Source organism: Lepisma saccharinum, chromosome 16 (genome assembly GCF_977018435.1).
Source record: "Lepisma saccharinum chromosome 16, izLepSacc3.1, whole genome shotgun sequence".
NCBI classification, from domain to species: domain Eukaryota; kingdom Metazoa; phylum Arthropoda; class Insecta; order Zygentoma; family Lepismatidae; genus Lepisma; species Lepisma saccharinum.
The window spans coordinates 18,581,470-18,604,947 of record NC_139244.1 but is presented as its reverse complement, the minus strand read 5'-3'; the positions used below and the strand labels follow the sequence as shown (position 1 = coordinate 18,604,947).

The 23,478-nt window shown below is 36.6% G+C and overlaps 1 protein-coding gene across 2 annotated transcripts in view; it reads right to left on the bottom strand.

Annotated features, from left to right (window-relative positions):
- LOC146000306 (uncharacterized) overlaps nucleotides 1-23,478 on the bottom strand; it is a 48,870-nt gene that overhangs the window by 13,740 nt on the left and 11,652 nt on the right. For both annotated transcript variants that reach the window (XM_083137810.1, XM_083137811.1), the window contains exons 3-4: nucleotides 8,475-8,591; nucleotides 6,438-6,635 (exon numbers count right to left, since the gene is read on the bottom strand). In XM_083137810.1, coding sequence (XP_082993936.1) covers nucleotides 6,438-6,635; nucleotides 8,475-8,591 — 315 coding nt within the window. The remainder of the gene's footprint in view (nucleotides 1-6,437; nucleotides 6,636-8,474; nucleotides 8,592-23,478) is intronic.

Here is a 23,478-nt window from a genome sequence, read left to right as displayed (position 1 = left end):
TCCTTGCCTTCCTTCCATTTTCTTACTAGTATTCTCTTGTCCCTTCCTATCTGCTTAGCCTCATCCCACTCTATGTCATGTCCTGTTTCTCTCGTGTGTTTAAATATCGCATTTCTCTCTCTCGTAAGTCGTACATCATCCCTATGTTGTTTCAACCTGTCTTTCAGTCTCTTTTTTGTTTCTCCTATGTACACACTTTGACATTCTTTACATTTCACTTTGTAGATAATCCCTTCCTCTTCTCTGTTTTCCTTTTTCTTGTTTGCATTCTTCGCTATTCTTAAGATGCTGCTCCCTCCTTTCCTGTAAGTTTTAATACCCGCTTTCCTAAGCACTTTGCGTATCTTTTCTGTGGTCTTCCCCATACTCCTTATTCCAAACCTTCTCTCTTTTTCTTTCTCTTTCTCTTCCAATTCTCCCTTGCCACTTTTCTTCCTTCTTCTGTTTATGTCCAGTCTATCCTCCTTCTCACAGCCATTCTTTTCCAACTGTTTCCATAGGCTATTTACTTTGCCTTCTTTTTCACATTAAAGCTTACAGGAAGGGAGGGAGAAGCATCTTAAGAATAGCAAAGAATGCAAACAAGAAAAAGGAAAACAGAAGAGGAAGGGATTATCTACGAAATGAAATGTAAAGAATGTCAGTGTGTGTACATAGGAGAAACTAAAAAGATGCTGAAAGACAGGTTGAAACAACATAGGGATGATGTACGACTTACGAGAGAGAGAAATGCGATATTTAAACACACGAGAGAAACAGGACATGGCATAGAGTGGGATGAGGCTAAGCAGATAGGAAGGGAGAAGAGAATACGAGTGAGAAAATGGAAGGAGGCCAAGGAAATAGAGCAGAAAGGTGAAGAAGACACAATGAACAGGAATGGGGGACTGAAGATAAACAAAGAATGGAAGAAGGTTGTTAGAAAGAGTGGTAAGGACAAGAGACAAAGAGAAGAGAAGAAGGAAGTAGAATAAAGAAAGGAAAAAGGAAAAAGAGCGTGAGATAAAGAGTCCAAACACCTTCCAGATGAAAGAAAATTTTTAGCTAAATCGCCTTTCAGGTGAAAGTACAGTTGACAAGGGAAAGTCACCTGCTAGACTGTTCCAGGAAAACAACTTTCTATAGTCTGGAGGGGAGTAATTTTTGTGTATATATATTGTCCTGTTTTGTACCTTGTTACATTTCTACTTGGTGCACAGTCTGAAGAAGACCTTGATAGAAGGTTGAAGGTTAGTTTGTTTATGTTTTATAATAAAATTAATTTTCTGCCTTGGTCAGCATATTGAGTTTTCCATATCATGGAAACAAGGCTTAATGGTGTTATGATTGAATAATAGAAGTTTGCACTGGAATGTTTCCGTTATGATTGATTGATTGATTTGGTGTATTAAGTCCACTTTATGCACAGTAAGGCTAATTGGGACTGGATCTATAGTTTAAAGTGGAATTCGAACCACTATATGCCTCCACCGGAAATCGAACCTGAAACCACTTGATTGCAAGGCGACGATGTTACTAGAGATCTTCACAAGACCCGGAAAAAAACCGAGGAGGCGCACCTACAATAATATGCAACATTCATGTCAAGCCCAGGTGTTCGACATCGCGCGAGCTTCACGTCACAGTTGTGCACAGGTCTCGATGCCTGCCAGGTTTTTCTATTACCCGTGTCTTAAGAAGACCCGTGAGACTCGATGTAGTTCTTGCAGGTAGACGCGAGCACTACTGTCAGTGTTGCCAACAGCCATTATATTTCACTACGCATGGAAATATTTGAATTTCTGCTTGGCGCAGGTGCCTTGAGGTTGTATAACCATTGGCGTAGAAAGGGATGGGTGAAATGGGCGATCACCCTGGGCCTCGCGCATGTAGTGGCCTTGCGTCCCATAAGGTTGATACAAAAAATGTAATAAATGGAAGTGAGAAAGATAGAAAAGGCTAATTTTGTGGACAATAAAATTTAAACCTATTTCTTATCTGGCTTTATATTCTAGTTTAACATTATAATTTGAATGAATACGTCAAATCAGAGGTGGCGAGAGCTCTAAGCCTAAGGGGCACCGAAAAAGTCAAAATAATTCTCATTTCTCATGTGAAACATTAACGCAAAAATTGCTTGGACAATTATTATTTTCTTGAATAGAAAGCACTTTGTCTTTGCTTTTCTTCTGTCTCGTGACCTTGCATAGCCTACACGATTTTAATATGTTAATAATAAAGCACCTCAAACTGCCACGGAGCAAAGTATGTGGCATTTAAATGCTTCCGGTGTTTTCAACTGAAGAAGGGTATTAGCAGTTCTTCCTTCGTTCCTACAACTTCAGATGCAGCTATTGCCCTCTGTAACGGGCATGAAGATTTATCTTCCGAATATCCTGATAAAGTTCTACGTTTCAGGAATGTGCTTAAATCTGATATCAATTGCTTTGGCAAAATTTCTTCTCCTTGATAGCTCTACACTAACTTCCAGTGTTCTCTGTATCCTGTACCGCCTTCTGTTTGTTTCCTACTCTTCAAGTAACAACCACGAAAAAAGAACTATCTTTCTCAAAATTGAAACTTAGGAAAAACTTCTGGAAGGTAGTGTCGAATGGTATGATTCAGCCCAAATTTAGCGGAATCAGTAATCTCACTCTTGAACGAGAAAGGGCAAGATCTAATGTAAAAGTGTCATTCGCTGCCCAGAAGCCAGCTTTCTGTTAAGCAAGGTGGTTTGATTTAAATCAAGATTTAAATTGGGGAATTCTATTTTATAAAATCACTTATTGAAATCACTTTAAATAAAATTACAGAATAATGTAGACAAGAAACTAGTAGATATCAGAATCACTTTTTGTGAAAGTATATTAATATCTTTTTCATTTAATGGTGTTTATTATGCGCTAACAAAGAAAAGAAAGGATACAAAATATATGTACTGATAAATGTAATATGTCATCTGAAAAAAAAAAAACACTTAAATTTCCCTTGATTTAAAATTCAATAATTTTTATAAGCAAAAATAGCACATTTTTTTAAATAGAATAATATACAAAATACTAATCATGTTAAACCGTAAATAGTGTAATTTTCATTAATCTGTAAATAAATATGACAGCTGATATTTGGCTAACTATCATTAAAACCTCTAAAATTCGGCTACAAAGACTGTAAATATTATTTTAAGTTAAAATTATAAAGTACATCCAGAATTTATTATTTTCACTGTAAGAAAAGTTACTGAAATTATAATAGTTTCATTAACACACTTAACAAACATTTTCATATTAGGTTCATTATGTTCCAAAAACAGAGAAATGCATATTTACATGTAATTTGTTATTTGCTTTATCAAACTGTTCAAATATTTTACAGGGCCGTTTATCAGAAAAAGCCTTTCTATTTAAAAAATATGTCTATGTGTACGATGCCAAAGAAAAGATCAATTTAAATAAAAAATATAAAAAATTATAAAAAACATTATTTTTATCCATCCAGCTGTTAAGAGGGTCGGGGGAGGGGATAAGTAAGTACTTGTATTATCTTCTTTTGAATACATAAATGTCAAAGAAAAATATGTTGTAATATGTAAAAATTCAGAGTTTAGAACATCGATTTGTATAATTATTTATGTAAGTGTAGCCACAACCAGCCATTCATTCTAAGTAATTACATAAATTTCCTGGAAGAATCTGACTCTACTTGAGGGATGCAAATTTGTTTCTTGCAGACGCGTACTTTACGATTTTGTTACGCCACTGCGTCAAATATTTAATATTACAAGAACATTAAGACGTAACAACAAAATGAGATTCACAATTATTATTATCATCTAAGCCCTAAAATTCAAAGTTAACTGGTACAATTAATGTGCAACAAAGTCAAAATTGCTAATTAAAAAAAGTCAAATTAGCTGTATCAATTGATTACACCAAAGATTTCACACTTATGGGGCAAATGACTATCGTTTTATGATTTGTTGATGTTGAAACTGATTGTCTTGAAGAGTAGGTAGATACTTTGGGCCCCTAGACAGGATTGTGGTTTAGCGCAGCCCCCCCCCCCTTCCTCTATCAAGCACAGACATTTTATGTGCATCCTTCGATATTTTCTACTTAAGCCATGATTTGTGACATTTACATCCTACAAATTTTGAAATGAGGAAACAAAGAACGACTCATTAAATAATATATAGGTTATATTTAAAGGTTCTTACTTTGTATTTCTGATTTTTTTAAAGAAAGTTTAGCACATTTAAGGATATTTCAGTTGTCTTACTGCCTAAAGAACATATTAAAAAACGTACTATTACTACTGCCTTGGTTAATGAAAATTCCAGTAGGTCTGCCAAGTGCAAATTTCTCTGTCGCGTACTATTAAATATAATTTTCGTGAGAAATTAATTATTATTATAGGCTATTATATAAATATAATAATTTAAAGACGTTTCCTTGATGACTGTGTATCGATTCACATTGATATTTCAAACTTAAAGAACGGATGGAGCCTCGCATTCTAATCTCGCCCAGGGCCTCGCAATATGTTGCTACGCCACTGTACCTAAGATTTTTGTAACTTCTCAAATTAGTTTCATTATTATGTCAAACCAACTACTACATATTTTTCAAATTTGTTTCGATGGTCTTGAAATAGGTTTGTGTATCTTGTTCATTTTATGTCACTTTTCTGGTCTTGAAATCATAAATCTTCTCTCGGTTTCATTTTTACGTTGTTAGTTTGTTGAAATGTGTAAATAGCATTGCCTGCTATTTGCACCCGTATGAAGATACAATCTAACAATAATTATATTTTGCATCATATATTACTATCAATGCAGTCTGTAGAACTAGATAACTAGCAACAACATTATTTTTTGTACCAGGTACAGAGTCTGAAGAAGACCTTGCTAGAAGCTTGAAACGTTACGTTTAGTTTATGTTTTAAAATAAAATAAATTTCTGCGTTGGTCAGCATATTGAGTTTTTCATATCATGGAAACAAGGCTTAATGGTGTTTCAACAACATGAGCGAAGGACGATATGTTGAAAGAGATGACAATGTCCAAAAACATTTTATAATGCAAATTCTGATTTCATGTTCCATTTTATGGACCATCGTGCCTTAGTGTTCAGGGGGGGATATCTTGAGCAACTAATTCGGATATTGAATTGGCAAAATTACACCAGAGAGAAAATCTGTTTGCTTGACTGATTCATTTATTTGGTCAATTTATGCACAATAAGGCTAATCGGGACTGGACCTATAGTTTAAAGTGGGATCCGAACCACCATGTGCCTCCATTGGGTATCGAACCCGGTACCCCTTGATTAGAAGGTGATGACACTTCCACTGTGCCATAGGGGAGCACCCCCATCCCCCTTACAAGTATACTGTAGAACAACCACCAGTAACACAAAGTTCCAAAATATTTACGATGGCCCTTTTTGCGAAACTTGGTTCGTACTCCTTTACAGGTGTCAGCAGTAGTAGCAATTACGGGCAGGGCCGAGAGAGTGCAGTTGCCCCCCCAACCCAACTTTTTGAAACTTTTGCACCTCATGTATCAAGGGAAATTAAACTGTCCTTGCCCCCCGACTTTTGCACCTTGGCCCCTTAGTTTTGGAACCCAGTCGCCGCCACTGGGTGTGAGTGATACAAATGTTTTCTACCAAGGAATAAATGTCTGCAATTTCAAATTGATAAAAGTGATGAACATTTTAAGTGCTCCTAGAACAGTTTAGAATCTACAAGTTTGGCAACGGTTACTGCGTGACATGTATCTGGAGACTGTGCAAAATCAGAATGAGCGTACGCTGAAGATAAGCGAGCTTCGTCTTGCAAGGCCTTCCAGTTACCCGTGGACTTTCGATGCTTGACGAGTCAAAACTCAGGTATATAGTTTTACTTGCCCGCCCGCCAGCCAGGCGGGCCTAGTAAGCGATTCTGACCGATATGCAGCTCTCTGGATGTTACCACAGCGCCATCGGGGAGGCCACTGTTTCCGTTATGGTAATACAAATTACATATCATGTTGCACACACTTCGTGCACATCTTTGAGTTCTCTTATGAAGTAACACTCTCAGCGAGAGTAAAAGTAAAAGAAATGAAGAACAAAATGCAAATCACACTGAATGTTGAACACCGTATATCAGAGTAACATGCACATTCAATACTTTTACTGTGATAAAACCCAGGACAATTCAAACAGAAGGAAAGAGATTTAACCATTCGGTTACCAGTAAATGAGCTGAAATATGAAATGAATATTTATTGCGGAAGTTTGTAACAAATATTACAGATTCATTATTACATGTGAATCTAATGGTTACTTTCTATTGATTACAATAACATTTGCTACTTGACAAAAACTATGGTTTCAAAAATAGTTAAGTTATAATTGTAAAATAAATTACACTTAATTCTTTAGAGCATATACTTCATACATTGAATCTCCTACCTGATGTTCTTTCTTTCCCAACATGGAGTCTGAACACCTATTTCTCGTTTATAGTCATAAGGGGTTGAATGTTCAGGAACATCAACATGGCGACGTTGTATGATATTGTCTTGATCATGAACAATTGAAGAAGTAGGTATTTGCGCCTCTTTTGATGTGTTCCTGCTGTAGAGATCCACCAAATATTTATGCTTCAACCTAAAAATATCACAGCAAAAAAGTAGAAAAAATTGAGGGGACATGACCAATAAGAAATTTTTGGTGACATCAATATATAGACATACGTATATACCCATGAGAAAGTAGATTGCTTTGTTTATGAAGACTGTGTTTTAATATGAACGTTTTCTGTTGTTTTTAGCTTGCAGAGATGTGCTATAGTGAAGAAATGGATGGTTTTATGTGGTACGATTTATCACGTCATGACATCTTTGCAGATGCAGTAGTATTTTTTTTTTATTTTCTTTTTAGGTTAGTGTTAGGATTAATGTTGTTACAACTTACCCATGTTTTTTTAAAAAAAATTGTGTGTTTGTGTGTTTGCTTTGTTAAAAAATGCTCTGGGATAAGATGAACTGGACAAACACTGCTTACATGTTTTCACGAATGTCCTTTGCAACCTTTCAATTAACAAACCAAGAAATAAATATTGCCACAGTATGTGTGTGTATTTCTTGATGCCTTTCTTTTAGATTCAATTGGTTTTATTTCATTAGGAGTGTATAATAAAATACTGTTAGAATATCCCTGCTTTTATTTATTTTATTTATGCATGTCAATAGAGTAATATATCATTTGCCTCCCCGATGATCCAGTGGTAGTCGTTGACCTTGTGATCAAGGGGTCCCGGGTTCGATACCCGGTGGGGGCACATAGTGGTTCGGATCCCACTTTAAACTGTAGGTTCAGTCCCAATTAGCCTTTCTGTGCATAAAGTGGACTTAAAAAACAACAAATCAATCAATAAAATATAATTTAAAATAGGGATGGGCCGATATGAAATTTTGGCCGATACCGATAACCGATATTCTACCGATCGGATATAAAATTAGAAATGGTCCTTGAAGAACCTGAAAGGTCCATTGACCTCCTTAATATATGTGTGCTTCAAAGTGACTGCAGTGCAAAAGAAGTTTTTTAGACATTTACTTTCTTAGAAAGTAGGGCACGGAGATTATCCATAAAAATTACAACAAAATGGCAAAATTTTGCACTAAATTATCATATATTTATTGATATATCAGATCGGTAAAATAATCGGTAATTTTACCGATAAACCGATATGCCTATATCGGCCGATACCGATAAAGTACAGATTAATCGCTCCCATCCCTAAATTTAAAATAACTGGTAAAATCTGCTCCAGGATACAGGGAATTGAATGATTGCTGGTTACACCTCAGACCTAAATATATCAGCTATTTGTGGTTTCAATGTATTGAAATTGATTTTATGTTATCTTAAAGACTAAAATCTGCACGGTTAGTCACTGGACCTCTATCTGTTCCTTACTTAATACACACATATTTTAAGATTAAAGAAACAACTTTTTAACACCTTCTACTCTATAATAATAAAATAAACCGTGGCTCAACAGCCTGTAAGGGCCTTGGTCTATATTTCCACTGCCAGTCTCCCTCCCACAATCCTACCTAGAGGTGTGGAGTTCTTCAACCAGTAATGGGGTGATGTGGGGTCAGCACGTCGAACGCCCAGCTGTTATAGGAGATTTTTATGACTGGGTTACGCTACTCACTCGTAGCCCCCAAGTTCCTCACGATGGTGGGTGGCCAACGGTCCTATTCACAGGCCGAACACCCAGAGACTGAACCCAGGCAGACTCGAACCCATGCCGTCGTGCAGTCGGAGCCCAAAGCACAGAATCTTAGACCGCACAGTCAAAGGGGTCGACATCTTCTACTCTATAGTCATGGCAAATTGTGTCCAATATGATCTGACCAGAAAGAATAATTTTAGGAAACTATGCTATTGGAAGACATGAAAGGGAGATTTGTATCTATAAGGCATTGTACTCACCTATGACGGGGCAGTGGTGCTTCGTCTATGTCGTCATCATCATCACATTCACAGTTTTCATTGTTTACTTGGTACGTCCAGTAATGGTCTGCTTGGTTCACTGTCCGGCGAATTTCTCTGCAAAGAAATGAAGAAAATATGCATATAAAAGACAATTTTCAACATTCCAAGTATACAGACCAATATTCAAGCAGTCCATGCAGAAAATTAGACTTGGAGCCTGCAAGAAGTACAGCATTCCAATTTATTCAGAAATTATCAGCCTCCTTGGTGGATTAGAGCACCTTACTACAAAACCAAGTATCCTAGATTTTAACCCAGGGCAAGGTAAGAACATGCTGTGCTTATCTATTCACCTATTTCATTGGTTCATCATGTCACAATTAACCTACAGAGGCTGAAAAGCGATTAGATTTATTTCCATCCACTTGATCATACAAGTAGAAATTGCACTATGGGATGTGGGACACGTCAATTACATTAATGTCTAATTTTGAACACAAAATGAATTAACCATAAAAATAGTAAAACAATAACATACAGAAATGTAGTAATTCTTAGGGAAAGAAATGCGAGTAATGTTTAAAATCTTTACCGGCATTATGAACAAAAGGTTTAACAGTTCTGACAAATCGTCAGCATTCTGATTCATTCATAAACATTTTTTAGCTATCACCTATAACTATGAAACTTCTTCACATAAATTCTACAATAATAAAAATCAACATTCAAGTTGCAACCTTTAAGTTTCAGTAAGAAATTTTTTAATGCATTGTAACACTGGTGTGCACAGAACATTTAAAATAAAACAATGTATAAGATCATTCAAAAGTTAAAATACTGTTGAAACAAGGAGTCTATACAACTTTGAACTGACACCAGTGATGATACTTTTACTAATTCCCACTGATAAAAATACTTGGGCATTATATCAATTCAAAAAAATTTAGGATATTTATAAATTTTGAATAAAAAAAGGATATTTATAAATTTTGAATAAAAAAAAAAAGAGTCTATTGAAACTACATTATGTCAATCTTTAGGAGTTTTAATTTAAAATATTTGTAATTTGAATTACCTATATCAGTACTTTAAAATCAATTTGTCTACATAATAAAACCAAAAACTAAACTTTGGCACAACAGCCCTCTGAGAGTCAAGGCTGAGCAATGCATGCTACCATCACTGCTATTACAGGCTTGCAGACTGGAGTCTGCCACTAATGCTTTCAAGTATTGCCAAAATTGTCCTCATAATCATGGGTCAACACTGAAATTTTGGAGCTTCCATAACCACACATATTAAAGAGAGTGTGCTAATCATTTTGACACTATTACTACACTAAACTGGCAGAAAATCAATAAAAATTACACATTTTGCACAATTTTCAGGCTATTTAGGTTGGTTGGTTGATTTGGTGTTTTAAGTCCACTTTATGCACAGTAAGGCTAACTGGGACTGGACCTACAGTTTAAAGTGGGATCCAAAACACTATGTGCCTCCATCAGGCTATTTAGGTTCTGTAAAGGTTTAATTTCCTGTAGTTTACGGTTATTACAAGCATAAGAAAACAGTTTTTCGTTGTGACGTTTCAGGAGAACACATGCTCCCTTCAACAGACTTTTGCCTGACCCTGTGGCCGAGTGGTTAGCACATCGCGCTGTGACGCCAAGGGTCCCGGGTTTGAATCCCAGTCGGGCTTGGTTGTTTGTGAATGTCCATTCATCAATTTCATCATTTCATCACTCATCGACATCTTCGCAAATTAGCCAAGAGGCACAAAACGTGAAGTAAAATAAACTAAATCAATCAATCAATCAGACATTTATTTTCATTTTGACTAAAGATACAGTTATAACAATGGTTAGCAATTTTTTTAAACAAAAAGAATCCATTATATAATGGATGTTGTCAATGTTATATTGTTGTAATATAGCAGCCTAACTGTGAAAAAAAAGCAGTCTGTTTTATTTTTATTTGATAAAAAAAAATTTGATCACATTATTTTTTATTTAAAATTATGAATCCCAAATATCATCAGGTAATTCAAAGTCATCATTGTTTTCACAAAGTCTCTTGATGTTTTCTGTTACATTAAATTTTAAAGATGGTGGCTTACTCCATTTGGGAAAAAGAAAACTCCATACTGGATCTATGCTACCATTTTCATTATTTAATTTATTCCAGTGTTCTTCTGCAATGAACGAAGGTTCCCAGACATTCAACTCTATGTTTCCCGTCAATCTCTTTAAAACCCTTATCTTTTTAATCAAATGCTTCTCTTCGATGATTGAGCTGACAAACCTGTTCTTGGGTTTAGATTTATAATGTCCAAATCATGTTCGTGCCATCTTACTGCCATTTTTCTTGCTGTTTGTCCTACATAATCCTTTGAACATGAACAACTTATATTATATATTCCTGTGGTTTCCACATCTGGTAGAGAGTTTCTCATTTTGAATTCATTAAATGTACATTCCAAACTTCTTGGTGATCTAAAAACAATTTTGAAATTAAATCTTCTAAAATTTTTGGCAATTTTATGTGAGAATCCCTTGTGGAATAGAAAATATGAAAATAAATGTCTGATGAAGGGAGCGTGTGTTCTCCTGAAACGTCACAACGAAAAACTGTTTTCTTATGCTTGTAATAACCGTAAACTACAGGAAAATAATTCTAAAATACAAGCAATGCGTACATACAAGAAAAACTATTATTCATCTTTAAAGGTTACATGTAGCATTTTCCAGTATCAATGATTAAATTGAACTGTTACTTTCTCATATTGATAGATCGTTCAGGCATCCTGTGTAGTATGAAAATTGTCACCAACTTTTCAGATGAGTACAATTTTTTGCCAAAAATTGTGTGGTAAAAGAGTACCGTATTTCACAGCATAATCGTCACAGATTTTATTGCATTTTCTTTTATTAAACCCGTATGTGAAGAAAAAAATGTGTCTGTACTTGAAAATAATTTATTACTACATAAACTGTTTTTGGTGCACGGAATCTCCTGAATATATGTAAAAACTGAATAGTCCAAATGAACATACATCATTTCTTCATGACAGTTTAGCTAACGTTTATCTAGTCTGAAAACACATTTACTAGTTATTGATATACATATATTGCAAATAATACACTTGAAAAAAAATTACTACAGTGTTGCGAAGTGCACGCTTACAAAATCTGTATCTCTTCTGTGTCCGATGATTCTGCACTGCAATCATTGGCTTCGTTATCTGACATGCTGATGTGATGATTATGCGGTGAAATATGGTATTTTGTGCCTATACAATATTCCGACATTCACATATGTGAAACTAAGTAAAAGCAAAACAGGGTGCTACATTGGTTTGCAATGTAGCACATACGTATAGTCCTTGGTTCAAAGTGGAATCAGAACAGTTTTAATTTTATTTACAAAATTCCCTGATTTTTTTCTCTGGTTTACCAAGTCAGTAGGAATCCTGAAAAAATTAATTTCATGTATTTTTGTAATGTATTTATTTGTTAACCAAAATATGTTCAATATTCTGTAAGAAACATCAGAGGGCACATATGCATTTGTAGGAATATATTACGTACCAACCATAACGATCTAGTAGTAGAGGGTTTGACAGTGAGATAGAAGGATGAAAGCCGATTCCAGGCAGTTAGAAGACAATTTCCAGCAGGACTGTCTGGAAAAGTCAAGAACGGAAATGATTAGCTGGTACATTGGAAGAAAATACAAGAGCGAAATATTTCAGAAAACAGGAAAGACCAGACAGGATTTACCAAGAGAAAAAGTGTAACTTCAAATTTAAATCTACAATGAGTATGAAAAAAGAAAGACTTAAGAGACCAAGTGAAGAAAATCTTGACGATACTTGTTTTTCGTCACTTACAAACCTAAGTATGAGAAATTGCTATATATATTTCAGATTTTTTTTATATTAATAAAAAAAAAAGGTGGCTGACAAACCTATGAAAATTGAGGAAATGAACACTCAACAAAAATGACGAGCGGTTCGGACAGAATAGTTGTTGTTGTGTTTCAAAGCTTCTGTTGGTTGTTTGTTTTTAAAATATGTGCACATCAACACACAGGCTATTTGTGCCCCGCACTCAACGATGAGATAAGAATTTTAACTAAAACATGATTGAGACCAGTACCTTAAGAAGAATTCAAAATTAATGGTGCAACTTTACACAGTTATTATGACGTTACTATTTATGATAGAAAATCTGACAAGGCCTCAATATAAAGAAAAACTCAGTTTTCTTCTCACTAAGTGGGATTATGCTGCTTTGCCGCTGTTCCACTAGGATCGCCAGTGTTGCAAAATGGCTAGTGACCAGTATAAGTTGTATTGTGTGTAGGAGCTATCAAGAACTGATTCACTAACAATGGTGCAAAGATATTCCCACATGCGTTTTGGAAGTAATGAACATGTTTCACCCTTCCGAAAGATTTGCCAAAGTTACAACTGTGAATTGTTAGTGTCTTTCGAAACCATGGACAATGGCTTGCTGTCTCGTGCATAGCAAGTACTTGATTATCGTTTGGATATTTACCGCATTACATGGGTTTGCATGTTGAATCTTTGTAATGTGAGTAATGTGAGTAAAGCTTCCACAGATTTTCTTCATGTTGATGCCTTGTCTGATTTTCTATCATAAATAGTTACGTCATAATAACTGTGTAAAGTTGCACCATTTATTTTGAATTACCCTGTATGTCAGTTTAAATCTTCCTCATTGAATTTCTAAGACTAATACTGTCAGACTCCTGATCAGCAACTAAAACCTTGATGCCTCCAAGGATAAAACCTCTATACCCTATTTACAATCTGCAGTTGTAAAGGCAAGCACATGGCAACAAGACCCCACAGAGGATCATAGTGGCTGTTGGTTCAGGTGCTAGAGCATTGTTGGTCTGCAAGACTGCAGTTACCAGGGTTGTACTACACTAGTGTCCATAATTAAAGCAACAAATGGAAATTCTTTCCCCCTGTGTCCATTTGACCACATAATACGATCAGGTGATAGTAATGTGTGAACAAATGATACTACACCCACATTCTGTCCAGCAGATGGCATGCCTGTCTTCGTACAACCATGAAAGCGATGACGTCAGTGCCCCTATCAGCTGGTGCACGTAGTGTGTACTGCTGTATTCGCCCAACTTCCACGTTCACTGGACAGTCGCAAGCTGAAGTAGCCAGATGGCTTAATGTGCATCGATCTGTTGTTTCCTGGATGTGGCACCAGTTTTTAGAGTCCGAAAATGTGTCCCGCAGACCAGGACAAGGACGACCAAGAGTGAAATCCGAAAGAGAGGACCGTTATTTGGCCATACGGGCAAGACCGTACAACCGTAGGACTGCAGGGCAGCTGGCATCTGACCTCACAGTAGCCAATGCAACAGTTGTATCGAGGCAGACGGTGCACAGAAGGCTTAGGCAGAGAGGCCTTTACTGTCGGCGATCGGCTGTATGTGTACCTCTGACGCGTGTGCACAGAAGACATATAAAGTGGAGTCAACAACATGTCACCTAGACAGCTGAACAGTGGGCCAATGTTCTGTTTACAGATGAGTCCCAATTCTGCCTTCAGAATGATTCACGATGGATTCGCATCTGGCAAGAACCTGGAACACGGTTTCGGCCAATATGGAGGTGGATCAATAATGGTGTGGGGAGGCATTATGATAACCACTTGAAAACCTCTCCATGAAGTTGTACAGGTAAACCTGCAAGGTTTGAAGGCAGTCAGGTATCGTGACGAGATCTTGGCACATCATGTTCGTTTGTTTCGAGGTGCTGTGGGCCCAGATTTCGTACTGATGGATGATAATGCACGTCTTCATAGAGCGCAGCTGGTTGATGTCTTTCTGCAAACTGAAGATATTGCTCGCATGGATTGGCCTGCTTGCTCTCCAGACTTAAACCCGATAGAGCACAGGTGGGATGCTCTCAGAAGATGCATTGCTTCACGTCCGATTCCACTAAGCATTCTCCAGGAGTTAAGAGTTGCTGTACAGGAAGAATGGGCGTTAATACAGCAAAATGAGATTCATGACCTTATTCACAGCATGCCACGTTGTTGTTGGGCCTGTATTACTGCCCGAGGTGATCACACGACCTATTGAGAAGAAGTAACCCATGTTCTGGTGTTTGTGACAGTGGATACATTTTGCAGCACAGCAGACAATGATGGTGTGTGTGTTCTTTCATCAACAACAAATCAACACATACTGTGACAGTGTTTACTTTGTTTATACTTTATATTTTACTATACCTGATACTATTTTGTGATCAATAAATCACATGAGGAAAGGATTTCTGTTTGTTGCTTTAATTATGGACACAAGTTAGAAGTGAGGTAAGCGACTACAACGGAGAATTCACACCAAAGCAACAAACAACACGGGTCATGCGGCATGACAGGCTGCACAAGCTTGTGTTCGATTGCTGAAATCTACAAGCGAAATGTGTTGCCTGTCATTTCGGTGTGGGCTCTCCTTTATAGTGCTCTTACGTTCACGGCGGTTGTGGTAAATGTGGTTTTAATATTGCAAAAGGAATGTTTCATATTTCGTGTTGCAGATTAAATTGGTTTTTTGGATTAATTTCGAAGGACCACTGCCTTTGAAAATACGAAACATCACTCATGCAATCCCTTACATGTCCATCTGCTGTTGGAAATAAGATAGTCTTGCAAATGTAGGCTGTTTGTGTGTCAAAAAGATTGTTTCGTTTTAAGCTCACTTTATGCAAGTAGAGGCTAACTGGGACTAAATGTACAGTTTAAAATAGGATCTGTATCAGAGTGAACGTGCCTCCAATGAGAATCAACCCAGGACCCCTTCATGACATGATGACAGTTTTAGATAATAAACCATTAAGGCCTGTTGCATGTGTGTACTGTTACATATTTCAATAAAAGACCTTAGTTGTTGATGATGTCAACACCCTCTTTTGACCACTGACTTGATGAATTTCTGAGTTCAGCGTGAAATTAAGTGGACAGATAGGAATTTGTGAAATTTGCTCTCAATATATTAATTTTATACCAGCACCTGGTTGGCTGGAATTTCCATAATATTGAGCTTGTGGAAAAATCTATTGCAAGCTATTGCACGGTGGCAACTCTAGGACCATGATAAAATTCAAGCATAATTCCCGGCTTTCAAGGAAAATTTTCAAAAAATTCAAGGCCACAAACAGACGTTTTCTCGATTTCAACGTTGCGTATTATCGCCTCTCAACAACTTTTTTCGGGGAGGGTGGGTTGCAAGTACCAGGATAACGTACCAATAATAATTATTATGATGATGACATTATTATGACTATTAATATTATTAGTAGTAGTTATGTTGTTGTCAAAGACGTTATCATCCTCGTAAATTACACAAAAAGGGGGTAGAAGTCTGTGTTAAAGTATTTGTGTTGGAACAAATGATTTTAAACATTTAAAAAAAAAATTCAATTTCACATTAATTAATCATGGAAAACATGTACAGTCATGGACACTGCTGGGTTGTAACGACCTTATTGAAGAAGCACTGAAGCAAGCTATCCATGTCTGACCACCAAGCACCTTGTGACTAGACAACCCAACCAGGATTGCAATTCTGCGACTTGTATACCAGTCACGGGCATACATCTCTGTAAATTGAGTAGTGATGCCAAAGAGAAATACGAGATGAAGATTGTCGATTGTAATGTCTCGTGTTTTCGATATGGAATAATACTCGGTCCACGTTATGTTCCACTATTTAATGTTGTTTGGGAATGAACCTGACGGACTGGGTTTATATTTTCACTCCTTGCATTACAGTAAATTCCATATTTTACAATAATATTAATGGTTTGAACGAAAATAATACCCAGAAAAACATCGAACACACGTGCACACCACTCTTCTCACACACATGCACGTGAAAACAAACACACAAAGCTAAGTTTTAACTTCCAAGTGAATGTCCAAATAACAGTAAATGGAGAGGCACGATGTGCGAAACATGGGATTTTTCACAGAAATAATGTGTCTATTTTTGACATACGTGGTCTCTCTTAATAGACAATGAAACAATTATGAGAGAAATTAACATGCATTTTCGTCTTCAGGTGTTGAGGAAGGATACAGACTGGCTGGAGAAAAGAAAACATGGTGTTATTGATAGAGTGTTGGTTAGCGTACAGAGCTTTCATCAGTGAGGTCTAGGTTCGATCCCCACCAAGGACAATTTTTTTATTCTTTTCTATTAGTGAAGAAGTATGTAATATTGTTTTCTAGGAATTTTGACGAAAGGATACACATCAAATTTTTTCGTTTAGTCTGTATTTTCATTCTTCTCTCTATCACAAGGGGATGTAGAGATTCTCTATCTATGCGATGGATATCTTCTCAATGGTTCCGTAGCTACGATTCTCCAGTCCGTTCCACCCACTTGTCTTATTTATTTACTTCATTCATATCAACTCACGAAATACCATGAATCTAACGAAAACGCACAGATATATCTAGAACAATAAACACACCTCACGTCGAAGGTTCCAGAATCGAGTTCTGGCTTTTTTGCGAGGGTGATTATTCTTGTGTGTCTGTTTATCATCTTTGTCAAAAAAATATTCCTCATTATTGCCGTGATTAACCTAGGGAAAGACCAAAGTGACTGAAATAACAAAAGTACAGAAAATGCAACACACATTTGCCTAGGCATGTTATACCTTGGGAATTAGCAATCTGAAAATTAACTTCCGTTTCAGTCGACTACTTGCGAAAGAGTTTCGTGTTTTCTCGTTTGGGGTGTTGGCTATCGTGTTGGACTAGCATGCGGTCAACCCGAGTTCGAGCCCAGCGGAAAGAAAGTTTTTTTTCCTTTTCATCCAACCTTATTTATAAAACTGAGGTTTCTAAAAAAGTTTTGAATTGCATGCCACTTCATATGTTGGTAATCTGAAAGTAACAAAGATGAAAATTTGGTGTTCCGAAGCGACGATGTATTTGTGTGTGTTGAAACAACGCAGTTATTTATTAGCGAACACTTCCTAGTTGTCAGTGCTAATATGGCAGTAGCTACAGTCTGTCAACACACGCCAACTTTCACGTTCCCCGTAAAATGATTACCTTTCCACGTTTCAAAATCATGAGTGCTGTCTAAAGCAATAGTTTGATACTTGCGTTTGCATGTTCGAATCTAAAGTAATACGAAACTTTTTTTCCCCAGCAAATTACATTGAAACCATTAATAACTGTTTGCAATATGATGTTGATATCATAAATGGAAAGAATGAAAGTTGAGAATTTCACTTAAAACGACTTATAAATAGTTGATGAAATGCCATCTTTTTTCTGACGTCTCGCACACGATGTCCATCAAATATACACAATACTCGCGTACTTTCGACGTGGCCTTTGGCCACGTCTTGTACGCTCGCATGCGTGACCTTGGAACACGTTGTGGGCGCAATCACGTTACAGATGTGATTCCTCAATGATCTTAATGACTTTGAAAATATCTGCATGTTGTATTGGATGATGGGGAACATATGTATAAGTTTGAAAAGTTTAGAAAGTAACTTTATATGTGTATGGGCTCTAATAAGGTATAAATATTCAAACTATTATTGTCTATTTTCTAAATAATGAACTGAGTAAGTAATAACCCTTTCAAGATAAGTAGTTGGATATTTTGCTTAAAAGAATTGAAAACCGACTAAATTGAAAATGCAATATTTACGTATTTTGTTAAGTTCACATTTTTGAACGTAATTGGATAATAACTGTTTTCCGTCATTCCCCTCAAGTTTCTACCTTGCCTCTGTAATAAATTCTGATGCTCGTATTTTGAAATTCAAAAAGTCTAGCATAATTCCCTTACAGTAGTTTTCGGGGTGAAAATAAACTTTCTTTAAGTTCCCTAGCAACGTCCGTTTCCATGGTGAACAACAAGCACGGCAAGCTCTAAGGAATTGCATGTCATTATACCCCCTAAACATTTAGTTGAAACAAGCATGATGCAGATATTTACGGATTGAGTATAACAATATATACGTAATTGTATCTGGGCTGAAACTCCTTATTATGTAGATGTCACCCTTGTTTCAGGCACCTTTTCAAAACCAGGAGTTGATTCATCTGTGTGTTACTTATCTGTGAGAAATATAATGTAGCTGGACAATTAAGAATTGAAGGAAACAATGTGTGCAAAAGAAATGCCCGTGGCAACGGTTGCTAAGGACGTGAAAAAAGGGCATTTTCACCCTTAAGGAAGGGCCGATTGAGCGATTTTTGAATTTTCTCTGCCTTTTGAGACGATTTAATGGGGGGTCGTAATCGGGCGTTTTTCGCCTCCGGGGCTTCCTTCATGGAGAACATTTATGTCAGTGAGTCAGTGAGTCAGTGGTGGGATTGGGGCTATATATATATTGGATTACACTTCATCTAGAAACCAAAAAAAGGTAATTTTAAAGTGCATTTTTTTGCATTTGTTGCCATTTGTCAGGTTTTTAGGTCATTTTCTCCGATTTTCGGCATTTTCCAGTCATTTTTCGCAATATTCGATGTATTGTTTCATCATATTTTGTCACTTCTTTAATTTTGGTAATATTCTTGAATCTTTTCATTAAGGTGAATATACAGGGTCTGTATTTTAAGTAATGAGAATATATCCAGAAAACAAAATTTATTACAGATATCGCTACAAACCTTTAGTAGTCTTCAAAGTATGCTCCTTGAGCGTCAACACACTTCTGCAGGAGACTTTTCCACGCGTCCCTGAAAGTCAGCAACTGGAACAGCCTTCAGAGCACGCGTGCAAGCCGCTTTGACCGCATCGAGGGTTCCGTGGTGGTGTCCTTTGAGGGCTGTTTTCACTCTGGGTAAGAGGAAAAATCTGCAGGGGCAAGGTCGGGGCTGTAGGAAGGCTGAGGAATCGTTGTGATGCCAGATTTCGTCAGGAACTCTCTCACCACGAAGCACGTGTAACATAGCGCAAATTTTTCTCATCCCAAGATCCTCGGTGATGATTTTGTGAACAACCATTTTATCGAGTTCTAGCGTATCCGCAATAAACCGCACACTGACATGCCTGTCCGTGTTCAGAAAAATCGCGCACACGTTGTTTGTTGTCTCTGGTTCTTGAGGTTGACGGATGCCCTGCGCGAGGTTCGTCCTCCACGCTCTCCCGGCCTTCTTTGAACATTTTGTGCCACCGAAACACTTGCGCTTGTGATAAACTGTCACTGCCGTATGCTTGCCAAATCATTTCCAGTGTTGCTGCACCAGATTTTCCAAGGCGCACACAAAATTTGATCGCGTACCGCTGTTCCATGCTTTACTGCATTTACCGCCACGCGTGATCATGCCTCAACGGACGCCAGCAGGCAACTGCCGCTTGGAGTGATTTCAAGGTCACACCCCCCACTACCGACTCAAACCGGTCCCAGCATGCTCTGACGTCTAGTCGCGGAAAAAAAAAAAAAATCTCATTACTTAAAATACAGACCCTGTATGCCTATATATATATCTCTCGCATGATTGCAATTTACGAGCAAAAGAAAACTAAACTGGTGACAGTCTTTGTTGTGCCTGGGGAAAACCACCAGTTGCCCGTCTGGGGCAAACTCAGATTTAAGATCAGATAAGGAGAGATTGGAAATACAATAGCTAGACCCTGTTTCCATTGGAAATCCTCATTGCATATTTTAATTGAATGTGAATGTGCTATCATTTGGTGCCCTTTTTTTAAAAGCAAGATTGCAGATTGTTTCATTTCATTTTCATTTCAATTTTTAACCTGAAACTAAGAAATTTAATGGTTATTTTTTGCATTTTTACGTCATTTTTTTTCCATTTTTTAAGATATTCTATAGGTCATATACCTATATTTTTTAGGTCATCAACTTCCGCTCCCTACTTATAAATATATTAAATTATGTGGATACCTGATGTGAAACGTACAATGAACGATCAGAGAGCCTGAATGTTGCATTGAAAACTGCAGAGAACAATGACTGACTTATGAACAGTGAAAGGTTTTTCCATGCTCCAATGGGATTTTATTTATAACTATAAATAAACAAGGGAGAAGGACACAGGTTGGTATGATGAACTAAATTGTAATCTAAAAGTTTTAATTGAAGAAACAAAACACGTTCACGGTCAAAAATAGGGCATTCAACACTAACTGAAAGAGTATTTTCAAAATTAATAGTATCCCCATTCTTCACCTTTTTCTCAGTTGTCAGACATGTCAATTTCCTCTAGATTTTCTGTATTCTCATTGGGACAAACACACACATCCATTCCCGAACCGAGTATTGATAATATCGCACGCTAGCCAACAATTCCCGAGGAAACGTTTGATACACGGTTTAGGCACAAGTGGTTGGAATCCCACTTTAAACTATAGATCCAGTTTTCTTACTGTGCATAAAGTGGACTTAAAAAGAAAAAAAAATCTAGGAAAAGCGCTTGAAGGTTTCGATGAGTTCCAAGTGCCTTGATGAGGCGAAGCTATACATGATTTTCAAGTGGTCAAGTGGCCCCGTGGTAACGGATAAGTTTCACGTAAAGACAGCTTTGAGTTCGATTCCCGTTCTATTGCCCTGCTTTTTTTAAATAACTCGAGCAACTAATTATTGCATTTTATTTAATAATTTATTGGAGTAAAAGTTAAATACATTTTTACTTTTTTTGGGGTGGAAATCTTTACTTTACCGTTTTAAATTTTATTTGTGAAAATTATTTTTTCGATAGTTTTTTCACATTTCTCATCATTTTACAAACATACTCAATAAAGTGTTATGCCTGGCAAAAAGTATACATTTCTTTCGAGAGAATGATCCAGAAATATAATATTCACAAGAAATTATCGCAATTGTTTGGAAAAGAAAATTCAACAATTCTCACAGCAAATAAAATAAGAATGTTCGCAATAAATGAATTGAAATATATAATCACTCGAGTTAAGAAAAAAATTGGAGGCAATCAAACGGGAATCGAACCCAGAATCTCCTGCGTGTCAAACTAACACGCTACCACCCCACCAGCTGCTCTTCTGTCAGTCAAACAAAATAATCGTCTTGTGAGTAACGCTTGCTAAGTTTCTAATCTTTGAAGCACTTGTAATTGTTGTTGTGTGTCACGGAGTTATGTTTACTGCAACATTTGAGCACAAAATCCAAACATACATAAATTTTATACACAGAAAACATGGTTTTTCTGCACGTAATTACGGAGCATGCACTCTGTCAAGGACAAGAAGGAACCTCGCAAAAGTTACTGAAGCTTCTCTGCGGTGCTCACAGTTGGCCCCGGAGTCACGTGGTATCTGCCCATCAGTGTACATGACCTTGTGCCTGCAGAACCAGCACACCGAAGTGAACGAAGGAATTTTACGTGATTTGTAAGCTGGAAGAAAACATGCCACGCGTTACAAGAGACAGAGGTTTGTCTTCAGCTTTGGAACAGACAAACCACACTAGGCATACAGACAGAGTATAATGTAAGATAAAAGGAAATTATTTCTCCGTCTCCTCACATTGATAATTTTATTGCCTTTCTTGGAGTTTTTTGACCACAGAAACGGATTGATTATATTATTGAAGTCGTATCTCGTGTGATGGCTTGGTTCAGTATGCTCATCAGGTTTTCTGACAAAAGCAGGACGAGCTACCCAAGAACAGTAATTTTCTATCTTTTAAATCTGCTTCCTTCATCATCCGGTATAAGGCAGACAAACACATACCACAAATATGTAAGAGAACTATTGTTAATTTGGTAACTTGTCTTGCAATTGAATTTCTGTCATGAACAGGTGCAAAGAAACAAAGGTTTTCCTTTTTAAAGATTACACTGAATAATTGTTATTTGATTAGGAAACTAAAATAACTTCAGTATTCCCATGCAGAACACAAGACATTCTAAACACACTCTAAAACATACTACTGTTCGTTTCAAAGTATTATTTCAACAATAAAGACACAAAATAAAGGGCATGCTCAAGAAAAAATATGTTTCTTTGATTATCAAGAGTATTTATTACGTGGTTAACATAAAGTTTGGATTTGCCGGTTATCCAAATATTATTAATTTTGAAAATAGTATTTCAGTTACTCTAATGTGCCTGAAATTGAATGCCCTATTTTTAACCGTGAACGTGTTTTGTTTTTTCAATTAAAACTTTTAGTTTACAATTTAGTTCATCATACCAACCTGTGTCCTTCTCCCTTGTTTATTTATAGTTATAAATAAAATCCCATTGGAACATGGAAAAACCTTTCACTGTTCATAAGTCAGTCATTGTTCTCTGCAGTTTTCAATGCAACATTCAGGCTCTATGATCGTGCATCGTATGTTTCACATCAGCTATCCACATAAATTAATATATTTATAAGTTGTTTTAAGCGAAATTCTCCAATTTTATTCTTTCCATATATGATATCAATATCATATTGCAAACAGTTATTAATGGTTTCAATGTAATTTGCTGGGGAAAAAAGTTTCGTATTACTTTAGATTCGAACATGCAAACGCAAGTATCAAAGCATTGCTTTAGACAGCACTCATGATTTTGAAACGTGGAAAGGTAATCATTTTACGGCAAAATTGAAAGTTGGTGCGTGTTGACAGACTGTAGCTACTGCCATATTAGCACTGACAACTAGGAAGCATTCTTAATAATCACGTGACTGCATGTTTTTTGCTAATAAATAACTGCGTTGTTTCAACACATACACAAATACATCGTCGCTTAGGAACATCAAATTTTCATCTTTGCTGCTTTCAGATCACCAACATACGAAGTGGCATGCAATTCAAAACGTTTTAGAGAAACCTCAATTTTATAAATAAGATTGGACGAAATTAGACAAAAAAAACAAAACAACCAACACTCCAAACTCTTTCGCAAGTAGTCAACTGAAACGCAAGTTAATTTTCAGATTGCTAATTCCCAAGGTATAACATGCTTAGGCAGAGGTGTCTTGCATTTTCTGTACTTTTGT